This window comes from Anastrepha ludens, chromosome 4, assembly GCF_028408465.1.
Source record: "Anastrepha ludens isolate Willacy chromosome 4, idAnaLude1.1, whole genome shotgun sequence".
Taxonomy (NCBI): Eukaryota; Metazoa; Arthropoda; class Insecta; order Diptera; family Tephritidae; genus Anastrepha; species Anastrepha ludens.
The window spans coordinates 130,534,883-130,555,073 of record NC_071500.1 but is presented as its reverse complement, the minus strand read 5'-3'; the positions used below and the strand labels follow the sequence as shown (position 1 = coordinate 130,555,073).

Below are 20,191 nucleotides of genomic sequence, written 5' to 3'. Positions count from 1 at the left end.
ATGTTATATATTTCCATATTCTTTTTAAGGAACTGGCAAAGCTTACAACGTCTAGAATTTCTGGAGCAGCAAACGGGCTGCAAGCGCTAGATGGGATTTCGACCAAATGACAAGCCACGAAATTGCTTATGATTTTTTAAAATCCAATTATCTCCTCGTATTTTTTCCCATCCAAAAACAAAGGCCGAATTACTGAACGATGCTGCTCTTCTTCCATCTTAGCGAAAATCGCGAAAACGTCTTACTCGAATAGCTGCCAAATCCAAACTAACCTATCAATCAGTCTGAAATTTGTTTGCCAGCAGCACACGATGCTAACACCAACTTCCCTCAGGAGCGCCCTCCATCACTTTCGTATATTCTTACTTCTAATCTTGAATATAGGTCCGATAGAAGTTATCATCCAAGCTAATAGTATCGAGTATCGAGTGATTTAAGAAACACGGGCTGAAGAGGATAGGCAAACGCTAACAACAATTAAAAATATAGGGAGCAAAACCATCTATGTACATCTGATTGCATATACAGGGTGAACGATATGAAGTGTTTCCGGCTTCACACTGCTTGTATCTGCTCATGACAACATCAAAATTGTTCTAATGACAGTTCAATATATTGTTTATAAGCCATCAAAAGTATTTGGGTCTCAGTTTTGTTGAAATTTTTTTTCTGTGATGGAATTCAAACGTAATAGTGTGATTGCGTTATATTTGGCTGGAAAATCACAACCAGCCATTGTTCGTGAGCTCAGTCACCTCAAAGTGAATAAAATGTTTGTGTAACGCACTATAAAACATTACAATGATACTGGTAGCATTGCAAAATGCTATGGAGGTGGACCAAAAAAAACTGCAACAACGCCAGAAATGGATCGGAAAGTGAAGGCTCGACTTGAACGAAATCCACGTCGAAGTGGAAGAAAAATGGCCAAAGAACTGAAAATATCGCAAGACAGCATTCGACGCAAGGTCAAGGCTTACAAGTTCCAAAAAGCACACGATCTTTCACCCCAACAAAAAGAAGTTCGGTACGAAAGAGCAAAGGCGTTTTTGCGCTTGCACGAACGTGGCAAATTTTCTAACATTGTGTTTTCTGATGAAAAAAATGTTCCAATTGAGCAGTTCATGAACACTCAAAACGATCGTGTTTACTTTCCCGAAGACTCGTACGAGAATTTGAGCCTACGTATGGCCACTCGAAGCAATTTCCCATCGCAAGTAATGGTTTGGGCCCCAGTGACCGCTGATGGACGCTCTCCAATCGTTTTTATCGAGCCTGGTGTCAAAGTGAATGCTACTTATTATCGGGAAAATGTTTTAGAAGCTGCTTTAGAGCCGTGGACACGCAAAGATTTCGGTCGTAGACCATGGACGTTCCAACAGGACTCGGCACCGTCTCATAAAGCTCGTGTCAACCAAGAATGGTTAAAAAATCATGTTCCACACTTCATTTCGTCCACACAAGGGCTTTTGAATTCGCCAAAAAAAATTGCCAGTATGGATGCGCTGAAAAAAGCGATTATACGAGAATGGGCCAAAATACCTCAAGACCACATTCGTGCAGCATGCAACTAATTTTTTTACCGTTTGAAGGCCATAGTCAAGGCAAAAGGTGGTCATATCGAGCTTAAGTGGATATATGATAAAATTGTGGTCATTTTTGAACAATTTTGTCTTTGAAATCAATAAAAACCAATTTCACACAAAAAAGTTATGGTGTTTTGAATAGGTAACACTTCATATTGTTCGTAGTTTAATATTCATTCATATTCAAGGGCATCAAAATTAGAACGGGAAAAGTCGGCAAAGAGATTAGCCGCATCCTGGTTGGTGGGAGCAAAAATACCATAATAAAAAATATTTCACCATGCCTGTTTGATCTAATATAAGCCCAGAAAGTCTTAGGATTAGATTTAATATTCGAACATAATTTTGTTGCAAAGTTTTATTCAAAGATTTAACTTCCTCTCCCTGTATGTTTAAAGATTTGACGTTTTAAAGTTTTTAAACAATTTATTTCTAAAACTCTTTAGCTTATTTAATTCCTGAGAATGCCAAGGATTTCTAGAAGTTTTTTAATGCATAATAAGAAGGTCCGTTTTTACTTATTCTTTCCAGTTTTCGAATAGAAATACTGAATTAAACGAGACTTCTCCAAAATTCAATGAATGAAGAAATGTAAAAGCTACAATCAGCGGTTTAGGCTTGAATGAATAACTAACCAACGCATGATGGCAGAAGTCTTATTGGCATTATTATTAATTTTTAATTGATGTCACTTTTATTAATTTATGTTCCAACTGTTGTTCAATATTTTCGTATACAAAAGCGTACACATGACCAGAATATTCTTATAATTTCAAATAGAAGACGATATTAAATAATATTTCTGGAGTACCCGGTAACATATATACATATAATTTTATATGAAACGTTCTAACCAAAAACTTTAAAGGGAAGTTGATTCTAGACTTTTAGAATTACAAAACATAAAGTTCGACGCAAAAGGAAAGTAAAAAAATTCGACCGAAATGAAAACGGCAAAGCTCAGTTTGATCGCAGCCAAAAATATAGAGTAGAATGGGGTAAGATAGGTCATTTTTTTTTGGAGAGCTCTTGCTACGGTGTTTTTGCATGGATTTTGAAAAATAAGCAAGATTTTGAAAGGTTATTTATCTGCTAACATTTTGGTTATACTGACTTATGTTTGGCTAAATATTTTGGAAGCTGCATTCAATAAGGCAAAGGTACTTTTTTTCGATATTTTCGGAAATTAACGTTTTAACTTTTATTTATAGAGTATGAACACTGCACATGTTATAAAAGTTAGGAATTTTTCTTTAATTCATCACGCAAGCACGTAATGTTTCGAACGGAATTTTAAATTGTTTGCACCATTTTGCTGCAAAAACAATTAAAATTTATTTTATTCCATTAAAAGTAGTGACTTATAATGCCCCCAGACGGCTGACCTATAGTACCCCCAAGCACATGTTTTATGTTAGTGTCGATATTTTTTTAAAAAACAAAAATATCAAAAAACTGACACATTATTCGTGTTCAGCATTATTTTCTACGTAAAATAAAACTCACCTGACAAATATTTACTTACATTAAATGCACTGCACCGTAGGATAAAAAAAATGCTATGTCGGAGGAAAGCTCACAAAAAACTAAACGACGCCAGAACTAGGATAACTAATCAATGGTGAAGGCAGAAATGACAGTCGCGAACGTTGTTCCCCACCACGTATTCAATTCACATAAGACGAGTGATCTCTGCGAAAACAGTGCGCCGAAAACCCCACCTACCTATTGTGCCCCCATACCTATCTTACCCCATTCTACTCTATGGTATAACTTCTTCTTCTTCTTAATTGGCGCTATAACCGCTTACGCGATTTTGGCCGAGTTTAACAAAGCGCGCCAGTCGTTTCTTTCTCGTGCTAACCGGCGCCAGTTGGACACACCAAGTGAAGCCAAGTCCTTCTCCACCTGATCTTTCCAACGCAGAGGAGGCCGCCCTCTTCCTCTGCTACCACCAGCTGGTACCGCATCGAATACTTTCAAAGCCGGAGCGTTTGTATCCATTCGGACGACATGACCCAGCCAACGTAGCCGCTGGATCTTTATTCGCTGCGCTATGTCTATGTCGTCGTAAAGCTCATACAGCTCATCGTTCCATCGTCTGCGATATTCGCTGTTGCCAACGTGCAAAGGTCCAAAAATCTTACGCAGAATCTTTCTCTATGGTATAACTGCTTAGAAATAAAACGAAAAAAATGTATAATAACTTAAGCCAATATAATTTACCCCAATTTGTTTCAATAGATAAATATTCTTCACTCTTCAATATTCATCGAAGCCTTTCAGAAATGAACTACTATAAGTTATGGCAATGTAAAAACCATGTGGCTATATGTACATATACAGGGTGAACGATATGAAGTGTTATCAACTTCACACAAACAAGTTATGGTGTTCTGAAAAGGTAACACTTCATATCGTTCACCCTGTATGTATGCAAAGAGGAAGAACGCCCGAAAATTCTATCAGTAAGTTCGGCCACTTACAGAAGGTTTCGAATCCGGGGCGATTTCTCGTAAGAATAAAGACGGCGATCTGGTGACTGTCCTTCAGACCGTGCTAAAATTATGGAGGAAACACTTCTGAAACTTGGTAAATGTTGAAAACTGCGCATGACACGGAAAATGTGAAGATCCCGATATCCCCGAGCAAACCGCGGGAGCTGACGGATTGCCGGCTGAGCTATTCAAAAATGGCGGCGAGGAGCTGGTAATGTGTATGCATGAGCTCCTTTGAAAAATATGGTCGAATGAAAGCATGCCTGGCGATTAGATTTTAAGTGTGCTCTCCTTAACCCACAAGAAGTTTGATACTGCAATATGTGGCAATTACCGTGGGATTAGTCTTCTAAATATCGCGGCTGAAGCCCACCACCTACCTACTGATTGGACCTCATCAGTGTGGTTTTAGACCTGGAAAATCCAGCATCGACCAGATATTCACAATACGCAAAGTCTTGGAAAATACCCCTGAAGGACAATCGGCACACATCATCTTTTTGTCGATTTTAAAGTTGCGTTCAACAGCACGAGACTGCAAACTGGCTAAAGAAGCAAATCAGTTGGGTCTGGTGGTAAACAAGGACAAAACGAGGTACCTCCCGTCATAAAAGAAAAAGTCGGCGCACTCGCATATCGGCTCCCACGTCACAGTTGACATCCTTTGGTCTCTGAATTTTATTGATCCCATGCCATCATATTCGTTTCAAGTCCCTACTTGTTGAAAAGGATTCGATTTAATGTTCTTCAGCGATCTCTTAGGAACTTATACCCTTTTTATGGGGGAAATTTGGAAACTAAGTATGCCTGTAATGCTCGTATTTTACGGGAATTAAAGGCCAAAATCGCTTAAGCGGTCATCGCGTCAATCAAGACAAAGAAGAATATGTATTTGCATGTATATGTATGGAGGTTGAACTAGTTTTAAAGGTTTTTTTCGAAGATTTGGGGCTTTATTGTGAAAAAACGGTACAAAATATTTTATTCGAAGTATTGGCCATCGCTAGCTACAACTTTCGCCCATCTTTCGGGCAATTTCCGGATGCCGTTTCTCCAAAATTCTGGCCGCTGCTTGGCTATCCATGACTCAACCCATATTTTGGTAGCCTCGTACGAGGAGAACCGCTGGTCCGCCAAATCGAGACTCATATGCCGGAACAAATGATAATCGGAGGGAGCTATGTCTGGACTATACGGCGGGTGGGGTAACACTTCCCAGCCAAGCGTTCCAAGGTATTTTTTGACAGGTTGAGCAACATGCCGCCGAGCGTTGTCATGTTGCAAAATAACCTTGTCGTGCCTTTTTACCGTTTCCGGCCGTTTTTCTTTCAATGCCCGGCTTAAACGCATCAATTGCAGTCGGTAACGATCCCCCGTGATTGTTTCGCCCGGTTGGAGCAGCTCAAAATATACGACGCCGACCTGATCCCTCCAAATGCAGAGCATGATTTTCTTGCCGTGAATATTCTGCTTGGCAGTCGACGTTGATGCGTGGCCGGGCAAACCCCATGATTTTTTGCGTTTTAGGTTATCGTAGTGGATCCATTTTTCGTCGCCAGTCACCACCCGATGCAAAAAACCCTTCCGATTTTGTCGCTCGATCAGCAATTCGCACGTAAAAAGTCGCCGTTCGACGTTGCGCAGCTTCAACTCGTACGGGACCCAATTTCCTTGCTTTTGGATCATTCCCATCGCTTTTAGACGCTTGCAAACGGTTGATTTATCAACGCCCAATGATTCAGCAAGCTCTTCTTGGGTTTGGCACGAGTCCTCGTTTACCAATTCCCCAATTTCGCGTTCTCGAACTTTTTGGTCTGGCCAAGACGCTCCTTGTCTTCGGTGTGAAAATCACCACTTTTGAATCGTCGAAACCAGTACTCACATGTTGAAATCGACGGAGTATGGTCTGGGTAGGCCTCCTGCAGCAATTCACGGGCTTGGGCTGTATTTTTTTTCAAATTGAAGCAGAAAAGCAAAGCTTCCCGCAAATTGCGTTTCGACGGCACGAAAGTTGACATACTCGGAGCACGAAAACACTGCGTTGTTTATACTTCAGCGAAATGACAGATACTGATAAACAAAGCCTAGGGATGAGGCTTTGTCATGAATATATATTCAGTATTGCCAACGCGATAAAGTGATAAATAGCGCCATCTGTGTGTCACCTTTAAAACTAATTCAACCTCCCATATATGTACCAGATTATTTGAAGTATTGAGTATTAGGTATTATTTTTTAGTTAATTTGGAATTAAAGAAAGTATACACATTTTACTCCCTGCTGTAAAAAGATAGAGATGGCATAGAACTGTAGGACCTTTAATTTATTATGAAGCTGTATTATATAGTGCACCTTGGAGTTTTAAGCAATAAGCTTAGTGCTTTTTGCATTTACAAAACAAATGAAAATCGCTTATTAGTATCCTTCTATTTATACTAGGTGCAGTTGTATAAAGCTTCTAAATAATGTCCAAGATTTATTTGTACTTCAGAATCTTGGGTGTAAGTTAAGATATTTAACACTCAGCTAGTTTCATTGCCATATCTATATCCATTAAATGTTATAGCCACCAGTGGTGCCAGTTGGAGCAAAGTTTATCAAAACAAAAAGAGCTAAAAGGAGCCCAAAAAACTTTTTTGGAGCTAATAAAAATAGCAAAAATTTGTTCAGTGACTTTTATTATAATATATTATATGTTTATAAAACTCAAATTAAATTCTTTAAATGTATTGGAAATGACTAACACAATGTCATCCGCTGGGCAATTGTCTAACACCGCGAGTTTTAAAAACTTATTCACAAAAACTTTTAATGAATTGCTGTAGTATCTGACTACAATGCCTACATATTTTTTTATACTTATGTCCGTTGCTTCGACGATAATTAGGCAAAATTCATTTTATTTGATAACAGCCATTAGCAAACTTTTGAAATATGGATTCAGTACATTCTTGAGTATAGCACTACACTTTGATCGTCGTAGCTTCAAATTGGGTGCAGTTTTGCTATCCGAAAATATTACGCGTTACAAAATTGTTAGATGGCCAACCACTCTAACTGAAGTGCGTGCTACAATAAATAACGCATTGGCCAATTCCGCTCTGTGCACTTCCATTTGTTGATTATTTACAAGTGAAACTGTCGGCTGAGTGCCAATTATAAATGGCGAAGCTGCGTTTATGTGCTTGCTTGTGACAGCGTGACGAATAAGGCCCTGTAAATTGGATTTCAAGCTGCAGTGGTAGTACTTACATTGGGAACCTTTTCCATTCTCGCTCAGCCACTTGCTGAATCTTTTGTCTTGAAACCATGTGGATCGCGCTTTTTATGGTATGTTTATTTTGTACTTTTGTGCGAAGTATTATTTTGAAAAAAAAAAAGAAGTTTCGGGATCTCATCATCACCTAGAGCAGACATCTGTGCACACACTTGTGGAGAGTATTCAGCAACAAGGAGCTGAAAACTCTTAAACTATTTACAATGGGCATCGACGACCGGTCAATAAAATCAATCAAGGGGAACTCTGTGGGTTATCTTATAGATTCCTAAGATTCCTGTCAACTTACACAAAAGACATGGATAGAGACGTCCTGGCTTAAGAGACATCGGGGTTAAAACACTCGCGGAAGTTGCGGAAGGCTCAGCTAAAGAAGCAGGCAGTAATCGAGTCGGCGTCAGCACTCCGATCAAATACCAGATGACGTAGCGGCAAAGATAGTTGAAAAAACGGCTGAGAGCTAAGTCTCTGTAAACGTCTCACTGCTCCCTTACGAAAGCGATTGAATCGGCGACGTTGACAGTGAGCTCGAGGCATTGATGAAACCGACTTGACTTGAAGACTTTTTAAATCAAATTTCGTTAAAAATAAAATTGGGAAAATGGGTTTAGTATTGTATTCGAGTTCCGAAATCGCACTTAAGCTCTCTACGGAGTATCAACAAATTTATTCTATTCTAAAGAGATGACCGTAATTTGTGCTTTGCCTCTAGATTTTGTTTTATAAACGAAGCGACAATTATCCTGCTATGAATTTTTCTTGTCAGGAATGTGAATACGTACGAACGTAGTTGTGTTTCGCTACTAATAACTGCTTATCGCAACTTTCCTCCTTAACATCACTTTACATTTATATTTTATTGAATGTTACCCGTGGTCCGCTTCCTTATTAAGCCGCTACGGTATATTCAAATCCTTTACACTTCCAAGTGAGAATGATATTCGCTAAATATTGTAGCTTCGTAGAAGAAGATAAATTTTTATCAAAGTTTCGACCACAGAACCAGTTAATAAGGAATATTTAAATTACAAACAAATAAATGTCTCATTTGAATATAGATTCTGCTCAAATATGAACGAGACGTTATCAATAAAACGGTCCGCGGATAGCATATGGCAAAAATAAATTTTTTGTTTTTTGGTAGGACTGTTATAAGCTTACATGGCAAATTTCAGCGTGATATGTCACATAATTTGTTTTCTGTGCTACTGTAAACAAGTCAAGCTCGAGTGTGTTCTTCGAATTCTCTTTTATGACTTCAATTGTCTCAAAATGTTTTCCACAGAGCGGCAACTTGAGCTTGGGAAACAGGAAAAAGTCACATGGAGCCATATCAGGCGAATACGGTGCTTGCGGAACGATATTAACATTATTTTTGTTCAAATAATCGCGAACAAGATGTGATGTGTTAGCTGGTGCATTATCGTGATACAAGAACCATGACTTGCTGTCCCACAATTCCTTCCTTTTAAGACGAATGTTCTCGCGCAAACGCTTTAAAACGTCTAAATAATATTCAGCGTTAACCGACTTTGCGATTTGTGCGATTTTCCAGCACAATTTCCTTTACTTTTCCGATGTTTTCGTCGTTTACTGATGTTGCTGGACGACGTTCATGAGGCAAGTTTTCAACCGATGTACGGCCCTCTTTGAACGATTTGTACCACTGGAAAACACGTGCACGCGATAGAGCAGAGTCCCCATAGGTTGCCTGCAACATTTTTAAGGCGTCTGAAGCCGAAATTTTGTAGGAATAACAAAATTTCAAACAAATTCTTTGTTCAACTTGAATTTCCATCGTTAAATTCGAAGAACACACTCGAGCTTGACTTGTTTACAGTAGCACAGAAAACAAACTATATGACATATCACGCTGAAATTTGCCATGTAAGCTTATAATAGTCCCACCAAAAAACAAAAAATTTATTTTTGCCATATGTCATCTGCCATGAAAAAGCTCCTCATAAAAATATCTGCCGTTCGGAGTCGGCTTGAAACTGTAGGTCCCTCCATTTGTGGAACAACATCAAGACGCACACCACAAATAGGAGGAGGAGCTCGGCCAAACACCTAACAGAAGTGTATGCGCCAATTATTTATTTTTTTTTATTTTTCATCCGCGGACCGTTTTATTGATAACGTCTCGTTCATATTCGAGCAGAAGGTACATATTTGTGTATGTATTTGAGATTACGAATAAATATACCCTACAAGACAAGTGACTATCATATAGGGTGAGCCATGTAAAATTTGCTTTTTGAATCGGCTATAAAAAAAAATAATCAATATTTTTTCAAACTTTTTTTTTTTTATTTTGAACATTGTCATTTATGAATGAAAAATAATATCGTTCAAATGACTGTCACGACTGGCTTTACAGTAGGCCATTCGATCAACCCAAAACATTTTCGATTGTTTGGGCTCCAATTTCATGAATGGCAACTTCGATTTCGTGTTTTAAAGCATCAATCGTCTGTGGGTGGTTCGCATAGCACTTGTCTTTAACGGCTCCTCACAAAAAATAGTCCAACGGGCTTAAATCACAGCTCCGAGGCGGACAATTGATATCGGAATTTCAGCTGATTATTCGGTTTTCAAAAACGGTAGCCAAAAGTTCGAGTGTAACTTTGGCAGTGTGACAAGTTGCACCGTCCTGTTGAAACCAAATGTCGTTCATGTCATCCTCTTCAAGTTTTGGAAACAACTCGTTGAGCATGTCATTTACTGTAACCGCGGCTCCTCGCTCATTTTCGAAAAAAAAAATGGCTCGATGATGCCGCCAGACCAAAAACCGCACTAAACAGTGACTCGTTGTGGATGCATTTGCTTCTCTACAGTAACGTGTGGATTTTCTGAGCTCCAAATCCGACAATTTTGCTTATTGACGTAGCCCCCGATGTGAAAATTAGAAAAGAAGAAGATGACTCACCACTTTGAAAATAGGTTTTCAATATTTCCCAATTTTGTTCAAGCGTATAGAGTCCCAGTTCGTAAATGTCAAACCTTTAAGTAATTTATGAACACATTTGACATGTCATACCATTCTCAAAAAAATACTATAGGTGGTTCAAAAAGCAAACGCTATATGGCCCACCCTGTATAAGCACTCATATTATCATCATCACTATCCTCATTCAACTACACATTTTTGTTCTAGCCATGGGAAAGTTCGTATAGTTTCCCCTTGTCGGCGTGATATTCTATCTCTCTTTTACCAATAGCAATTTCTTATAACAGAAAAATATATCTACTAGCTCTAATCAGCACAAACTCCTGAATAACTCCTCATTTTCGTTAAAAAGTAATCAGGCTGAGAAGTTTCGTTAAATTGTTTTATTTAGAGATTATAAAATTTGTATTTGTGTTTTCATTGAGATTTGAACTCGCGAACATTCAAAAATTTTTTATTTTCATTAAAAAACTTTTACATACTAATTCGGTGTTTCATCCACGGATAGCTAAGCATCTACTCATATGGCTATGGCGACCTTACAACAACAACAGCCAAATTTCACACTACAACTTTTTTCAGAGCAACCACATTATAAGCATATAAATGAGTTGCCTTGGCGTTTAAAGTACAGTAGATATATTTTTCACTTATATGAAATTGCTATTGGTAAAAGAGAGATAGAATTCACACCGAACAGGGGAAAGGAATATCAAATTAAATATTTGATTTCCCCATTAAAAAATGTTGTATATGCTATTCTGATAATGCGCATGTATTAGAGACTAATGAAATACTTGTATGTGTGTTGGAATTTTTGTCGAAAGTGCTCAGCAATGCCTTGTAGGGTACATACCTAAGTACATACATATAGAGACCTCCGCCAATACATTTAACTTTCCCTGATAGTGCTTGTAACGACCACAACACGAAAACCAAAATGTATCTATTTAAATCAGTTTGTAAAGAATAAAAATTGTTTAATTTATATAAGTGGATGTGTGTACATACATACACGTATATATCCGACGAAGTTATGCGCGTATACAGGATGCTTCTTAAAATTCAACAAAAATTACAAAAATAAATTTGTTTCGGTATACATATTATTATGTACATAGTTTATTCGGCCCTTTATTTATGGGCGGAGATTTTATTTATGTGGTTGCATCGATTACCGCGAAGCATCGTGTTAACCCAGTTTTTCGAGACCTTGCTGGCCAGTTCTGAATGGCTTGCTCGATATTCACCTTAAGGGTCTGAGTATTTTATGGATAGTTCAGATAGAAAGGCTGACGGTGTTCAACTGCATCGCCGATACGGCTGATAACATGAATACGGAACTTGGATCGCAAAGGATCGATTATGGCAATACCCGGGAAGGTTCATAATTTTGTTTTGAATGGCTAGGATGTGCTCCAGCTAAAAGATTCATAATTGTATGCAACATTTTATTTGAATAATTTTCCGAACATACATATGTACATACGTTTGTATGTTGGCTGCCTGGGAAAAAATATGTCTGTAAATGGCAGCCCAGCTACATGGCGTTGTGATGGATCGTTATTAGGGCTCGATTTGGCCTCTTTTCAGTGAAAACAAATATGCTTGCTTAAAACAGGTTTGCTGTTGAATATTAAGAAATTTGTTGTATTCCTGGAATCCGGTTATAATTCTTTTTTCAATTCTAAGTTTACAGATTTGATTATCCTGCGGAGTGAAATAATTCTCTGCAGAAAAGGGCATAAAAGAGAAAATGCACTTAGTATATTATACTACTTTAGAGACATTTGATCACTAAAATAAAACTTTTTAGATTAATGTGCGCCCCTGAGCCAGAATATGTATTCATTTAGTTTTTTTTAAACATGGTTTACTAGATAACATCAAAAATCACGTTTTTTGGACCTTTTTGTCCAGTTGGCAGAAATCTCGAGGAATGTAAGATGAACCGAACTCTATAGCGAATTTGGGAATATACATATATTTATTTTCTTTTGCATTGGTATTATAAGTATTTAAGAAACAATTGAAAAAATAGAGTCGGAAAATTTGTACCAAAATTATTAATATTCGTCAAACAACTTTGTGTTAGTTACAGAAGTTCTCGAAAATTAAAAAAGTTTTTCATTGTATCCCAGTAAAAATCACATTTCGTGCGTGTAAGATACCAAGGCTCATGGCTGAGATGCTTTCAAGCAAAAAATAACGCTATAAACTTTACACTCGCTGCAAAAACTCTAGTATTCCTTTGTAGAGAATGGGGAAGGTTATGCAGCCTTGATGAAAAGGCAATGAACGGTTTCTTCTTGCCCTCTGTAAGAGACAATCAATCGATAGTTAATGCAGACATATTCAAATGTCTTTCAAATGCTACTTGTATTGACAGGATCGATGTCAGATTTTTAAATCTCATTCTTTCTTAAATAGTACCGTCAGTTAAACATATCACAAACCACTCAATAACAGCCTCGATATTTCCTAATCTTTAGAAAATAGTAAATGCTATGCCAGTACCCAAAATAAATAGCCCTATCAAGGTTCAATCATTTAATAATGCAGTAAAAAGTTGGAAGTGGAATACCTGCGCAGGTGTAGCTCCGAGGTCTATTTTCGAAACTCTACTGTTTGTCTTGGTTGTAAATGAATATTAATGTACTATACACTGCTGTCAACATTCGAAAATTCAACTTTATGCTGACGACACAAAAATATATCTTTCTAAACCAACTAGTCTTCTAAGGGACCTGATAAAGTATTCAAATGATGACCTTAACCGCTTTTACGGATGGGTGAAGCTGGATATTAATTATTGTATCTGGAATGAAAGGTTTATAGAAGCATGGATTCTGGCACTCGCTACAGTTCGACATAAGTTCTGCGGCGAAATACGATTATGAAAAGAAAATATGACCATATATTCAACTTCTCGAGAAATATTCTGAGCTGTGTACTTACCACATACTCTAATTTCCAAAGCCTTTTATTTTGGCACAAGTTCGGCGAAATATTTATTTACGAAATTAAAGTTAACTTCTTACACCTCTTGCCTCTTAATCCGTTTACGCTAGTCACATGGAATACACCACCTAGTGCCATAAAACTGTAACTCAGCCTCATTGCTTAAAGCTGCCCCTTCACAAGCACTTTTAGTGCTTATCCCTCACTCTTTATTAATCTAATTAACCCTATCAATCATATAACCAATATAACTTATCCTTTTCCTAGTGATGCAGTTATTTAAAAGTTATCCTTAGAATAATTCTTGTTTTTAAGATATTCACAAAACTAATTTGTATTAATATAAAAAGTAAATGTGCAGGCAAAAAACTAATCTTAATTTGTGCAACATGTAATAAAACAACATATAAAATTAAAAAAAAAATTGTTTTACTCCCTAATGCTTCCATGTTTTACTACTTGTCATTATTGTGCCCCAGAATGATTTTACTCAATCTTCATCCATTTTGAAGCCTAGAACAATATGACATTTAACGTGGAAGAGGGCTCGAATACAAACTATCAGTTTATATCGACAACAACGTAAGGCATACTCACGTTGCAAGCTCTTCGATGCCCAGTGAGTGTAAGACTGTTGGCAAACTTGGTAGAGAGTGGCACGTTGTAAGCTCCTTTTGGCGCGGGTAGTAAAGTGTTAGCACTGAACAACTTTCCTCTTTCATAGTTAGGCCACCTGCAACGAGTATAATAATAAAAATGTAACTATGGCTGCAACTGGAAAAGCAAAATAAACAGTAATTTGGCATTAGGGTAACGTGGAGATGCATAAAACTATGTTAGCTAAAGTCGTTTTTAGCCCAATGATTTGCATTTTCTTTCCTTAAATGGGCGGTAAAAAGAGTACATAAAGCTTCGATGAAAAAAATAAAAAATTGTATCCATTTTTATTATTTTTATATTTTTAACGATTGCATGGGGAGGGAAACACAGTGGAATGGGATGCATGCATTTGAAGGTGTTGCAGATTCGAGAAGTGAGTAACTCTAAACGATTTGTTTGAAAGCGCAACGTTGAGCGCTTCTATGCATTAGCATTTCGCCATTCGCTTTTCGTTTTAGTATTTGCTGCTCTCGTTGTTAATATAAAAATACACGTTGCATGGGGCAGGTATTCACCGTCTGCAATTGCTACTTACCTAGCGTAATTGCTTTCCGTGACGAACTATCATAAATGCACTCGGCAATGAGTCGATCACCGGGCATAGACCGCACCGGAGCTGGCAGATGACGAAAGTCTTGGTAAGCTGGGTCGATGTTGGCATCCATTGCGATTGGGGGAAGCTCTTCAGTCTTCCGTATCTGCAATTATAATTTTGATGGTTGGTTAGTTCATTAGGACTATGTAATGCTGTCAGCAGATTGTGGTTGAATTATTTCAAAGGTCGAAAGCTCAGTGAATAGTGCAATAATGGTATTTTCCATGTAAGACTTTTAAAAATTGTAAGACTCAAACAAGGCGAATCTATTAAAGGTGGTGTTGGTAAATCAGCTGATTTGTTTTTTTTTTCGCTGCGTCCATGTAGTTGTCAGCACAGAATAAAATTTTTAATATTAAATATTTTTGTTTTCTACTTCGCCAATACCTTGCCGTGACAATCAAACGTACAAAACATTGTTGTTGGTCTACAGTCACAATCTTCAATAAATGCGCCTGGATAACGGATATAATGAAGTTTGGGTGTACATTAAAAAAAATTGTCTTCTATTTTTTTATTTTGAAAATAAACATTCCAGAAGAAAAATAAAGGAAAAAATGATTTACGTAAACTTGCTCGATGGAAATCACGCATCTATGTAGTACAAATGTAGCCGCCGCACCATGAGCAATGTCCTAAACATAATTGCAGCGGACAGCGGGTTGACGGGTGGTGAACACCTGATCCCGTCAGAAAATTCGGTCGGTTAAACACAATTGCGATGGGGACGGTTTTCAGCTGAAATTTTGTGACCACAAGAAAATTAAGTTTATGGTGAAATCTTTTCGTTCGCTATATTGGTGAGTGCACATATCTCAAAATGAAGACTATTGAAAGACTGTTGCGAATAATCAATGTTTTGTACACAATGAGCACATTATGGCCTTCATAATTCTTACAGCTTGCATTTACCACTTTCCCAAAACCCTTCCAAATTTGGCCCTTCTTTTGCATATTTTGGTATTCCTTCGGAGATGAATAGCAAGTGTATCGTATTTTGGCACTTCCTCTATCAGCAACTCGTTGAAGCTCATTGTTAGAAAAAAAAAAAATCTTTTTAGATTATTGATATTTTGAGGATTTTCTTGAGCAAATCGAAGAAATATAATTTGCTGTAAACAAACAATTTGTCATGAAGTGATCAGAATAGTCTTCAACCCCACGGAGAAAATAGAAATGAATCTAAATATTTACCCGCCGAAAAAAAAATTACTGACGGCAAGAAATTCAGCCCGTCAGCCTGTTACCCGCTGTCCGCTGTTTAGCACAATACTCGTAATGCAGTAAGGTATTTGCAGATCAAAAATCTGTGACTTTGCTGTTTTTAAAGGTAAGAACTTGATATTTGGATCAGATGATTAATGTCTTGGCGAAGAGTCTTTCGCGAAAATAGCGAAAGAAAGCCTTATACGGGCGGTGATTGATCGCAGTTCCCTCGATGGTGCGATCTCTCAAGCAAACTGAGGCCTGATAAACAGGAGTCTTTGGAAGGTGTACAGAGACATCTTAAAAGAAAATCCAGGATGGTTTCAATCGCGTCAAACGAATAAGGTGCGCCGAGCAACGTTCCGTGGACCTTTACACCCTGGCAATTAGTCGCATAGGGGAACTTTGGTCGGGAGCCCGCCTTGATGTGGTCTCCCGAGAAGATATCGCCAACTGGCCAAGATTTAGAGCCTGGATACAAGGCTACCATTCTGATCCAGAGGACCTGATAAAGCTAGTCAACTCCGAATTATCTACCAGCGACTGGAAGATAGCAAATATTAGCGAAGTGGACGGCAAGAGGAACCTGACCGTGATAATTCTCAATGAGGAATCATTGGACCCCTTCGCCAGTAGGAAATCGAAGATTAGTTATGGTTTCCAACCACTGACTCTCCATGTCTCAAGACAGGATTTAACTAGCAAGAGCACCTCCGCAGAATATACGGCTTCATCTGCGAAGGCGAACGAGGATATTACAGACAACGATGAGGTGGTATCCATCTCCGGCATGGTAGGCGAACTCTTTGAAAGGGTTACTTTAGAGGACATGGTGGGGAATACTCTGATCTCTCTGTTATGGAAGATGAGGAGTCTCTCCCCTCTACATCCGATGAAGAGAACGCAGATCAAACCGTGGTTGGTTGCCCTTCAACAACGACCAAAAGCGATGGTGAGGGTTGTACAAATCAGTCTTCACCACAGAAAGGCGGCACCCATCCTCCGTCTCGCAGAAAGAGAAGAGGATATCGTGCACATACAAGAACCATGGGTCGTAAATGATCGGGTTTGCGGTTTGAACAATAAGGAACATAAATTGATCTATGTCGCCGACAAAGGTAGACCCAGGTCGTGCATATTCGTAAAGAAAGGTATTAATGTATACTTATTGATACAATTTAGCGATGTAGATAACGTCATCATATCGGCGGAATCCTGCGGAAGGACAACATGGCTTGCCTCCTCTTATACGGCACACGACGCGGAACAACCATCTCCATCACCACTCATACTGGGAGGAGATGCTAATGCACATCATTATGTCTGAGGCAGTTCAGACACAACAATGTGCAACAATATTTATATTAATACCAGGTGATACCCCTTTAGACATCACGTGTGTCAAAGAACAAGGCGCGCAAATTTTAAAAGACTGGAGAGTGTATACAAACAACTTCTTCTCAGATCATAGGTATTTAATGTAAAGTATTTCATTGCTAACTAAGCAATGCAAGCCGGTTACAAACCGCAGACTCACACTCTGGAGGATGTTTGAAACCACATTATCTAGCAATTTCCCTACCGCGACACACCAAATTAACTCCAAGTTACAGCTCGACTCAGTGGTTGATGAGCTGACTTCAGCATTTCAACAAGCTGCGAAAGCAGTATGCCCTCAGAGAACGAGAAGAGCGAAACCGAAAGCTCCACGGTGGTCTACTGATATAGCAAGCTCTAGAAGGGAATGCAGAACTATGTATAACGAAGCGAGGAGAACTAGATTTAAGTATGCCATAAGGGCAGCAAAAACAGCGTCGTGGAGAAACTTCTGTCAAAAGATAAAAAAAAGTGTTTCTGAGGCCAATAGACTCCGGAAAGTTGTATTAATAAGCCCTAGCAACCCTAGCTACCTCATACAAGAGAATGACAATTGGACAACTAGCAGTTAAGAAACAACAGGTTGTCTCTGCAACGAAGACAGTAGAACCCTATAGTTCACAACGGCAGTCCCCCAATCGAGTTTATAACGGAGGATAACATAAAATTTCCCATTGGCAGCTTCAAACCTTACAAATCATCGGGGCCAGATGGAATCATCACCGCTGATCTGCAACATACGAAAGATATGATTCCACCTACACTCGCCTTAATTTTTGAGGCAGCGATACGACTTAATTATATTCCCAAGAAGAGGGAAACCCCCGATACCCCATACGAAACCGAAGGACTTTAGGCCAGTTAGCCTATCATCCTTTTTGTTAAAATATTTACAGCGGTTGCTAGATGCGCATATCAAAGGAAATATTAGCGACAAATTATCACCTTCCCAACATGCATACAGCGAAGGCAAATCAGTGCTAACAGCGCTAAATATCCTAGTTCACACAGTTGATAAATCACTTCGCTATAAAGAATACGAGGGTATATTCTAGACATTGAGGGTGCCTTCAACAATATAGGTTAGGTTAGGTTTGCCTGGTTGGCAATAATATAATAATAATATAATATAAATAAAATAATTTTTGTATGTTTTCCTCGCAGGGATAGCTCTAGGGGATTAAGCGAAGGCATGTAAGTATGTACCTGTCTCAGTTTAACTTCTTTGCCGATTTGGTGGGTGCGCATCATCACAGCAAAAATGTTAATGCCTTGGGGCGGAAAAGCATAGGCGGTGCAGTCCTCAATGCATTGTCCTTCGGAGATTACCTCTTTTTGTCCTGGTGGAATTATGTGCCGCCAATTTGGATCCATGCCTGCAAAAAAAATCACAGTCAGTGTATTGGACCAAAAATAGCAAATAATGCATACAGTATCTGCCCAACGAATTACGAGCGGTAAAAGTTTCTTATAAAATTACTGTTAACTAAAATTAACCGTTATTAGCAGACGTTTAGCTTTAACTATTGCGTACTTAAACAAAGGTGAAACCTATTGGTCAGAGATTGCATACGGAGAAGGAAGGGCAAACAGTTCATCTCTGCTTGTGAACTACCAAGAATGAAACATCACCTATATTCCCATGGGCATGGAGCTGGGTTCATTTCTTTGCCAACATTCCGTTGAACCCTCGGACCAATACAGTCCGATTCTGAACAATATTTCGTTTCTACGTTTAAGCTGTGTGGTGTTTTTCTTAGTAGGTTATATTTTTACTCGATATAGTGCACGTTGTTTTAAGAAAGACCAAACTTTTATCGCCTCAATCTATCGGGGTCGTGGAACTCAGTGAGACTGCAACTGAATCGACAATTTCTGGGTCTCCCTTAAAAGCAAGGTGTGCCAACGAAAAAATTAATTCAACATAATTAAAGAAAAAAACATCATTAGTCTTTATTATGCAGTTGGTAATTGAGGTTTTGTGTACGCGCCAATTATATACTTATATAATTGAGGTTTTGTTGTTTAGGGGTAAGGAGCAGTACGTTTGTTAGATATAATTTTTTTTTTGGAATTTGTCAAAGTTTTATAAGTTTGTTGCACTTTGTGTACATACATACACAAACCCCACAAAGTCCGCGTTCACCCTACAATAACTTTTTAGTGAATGAAACACACAACCTGATTTTATAATTTTTATAAATTTTTATATATTTATATGTTTCTTATATGTTTAAGTTTCAAAAACAGAAATAAATTTCAAGATTCCTCATATATGTTTTTAGATAACGGTGAATAATGGCTGTAACAAGTAAATAAAGCGACCAAGTAAATAAAGCGACCAGTCTTAAAGTCTAATACAAAAACATGATATGCTATATGCAAAAATTAAATATAATATTTAGTTGGATATCCACGTTGCTTAAGGACTTCACTCAGTTTATTTGGCAGTGAACTTACTAGTTTCTCTGTTTCCTCTGCTGTTATCTTCCTCCATTCTGCCTGCATAACACTTCGCAAAACCTCTTTACTAGTAATCACTTGCTGACGAATTCTTTTCTCCAATAGATCCCACAGATGCTTTATGGGATTAAGATCTGGGGACTGTGGCGGTGTTTTAAGCTGTTTTGGGGCGTTGTACAAGAGCCAAAGCTTAACGATCTCGGCTGTGTGCTTCGGGTCGTTATCTTGTTGAAACCAAAATGTTCTAGATAAGCCGAGATTTTCTGCACTTTGCTTTAAATTCCGTTTTAGTATGTTCAAGTATCCCCATTTATCCATCGTCGAATCAATAAATTCTAACTGACCCACCCCATTTGCCGCAATGCAGCCCCAAACCATAACCCCGCCACCTCCGTGCTTAACCGTGCCAACAAGATTTTGCTTTTCAAGAACAGTTTCAGGTTTTCGCCAAACAATTTGTCAGCCTTTTATTCCGAATATACAAAATTTACTTTCATCTGAAAATATTACTTTTTTCCAGAGCTCGGGAGGCTTATTTATGTACTCATTAGCAAACTGAATGCGTTTCCGTCTGTTCACAAGAGAAATGAAAGGCTTTCTTCGGGAGGCTCTACCATG

The 20,191-nt window shown here is 38.3% G+C and overlaps 1 protein-coding gene across 1 annotated transcript in view; it reads right to left on the bottom strand.

The window, feature by feature from the left end:
• The window catches only part of LOC128861221 (MOXD1 homolog 2), a 171,359-nt gene that overhangs the window by 25,762 nt on the left and 125,406 nt on the right, over nucleotides 1–20,191 (bottom strand). Inside the window, exons 6-8 of the mRNA XM_054099179.1 lie at nucleotides 18,317–18,486; nucleotides 14,468–14,630; nucleotides 13,870–14,005 (exon numbers count right to left, since the gene is read on the bottom strand). Of these exons, the coding sequence (XP_053955154.1) occupies nucleotides 13,870–14,005; nucleotides 14,468–14,630; nucleotides 18,317–18,486 (469 nt within the window). The remainder of the gene's footprint in view (nucleotides 1–13,869; nucleotides 14,006–14,467; nucleotides 14,631–18,316; nucleotides 18,487–20,191) is intronic.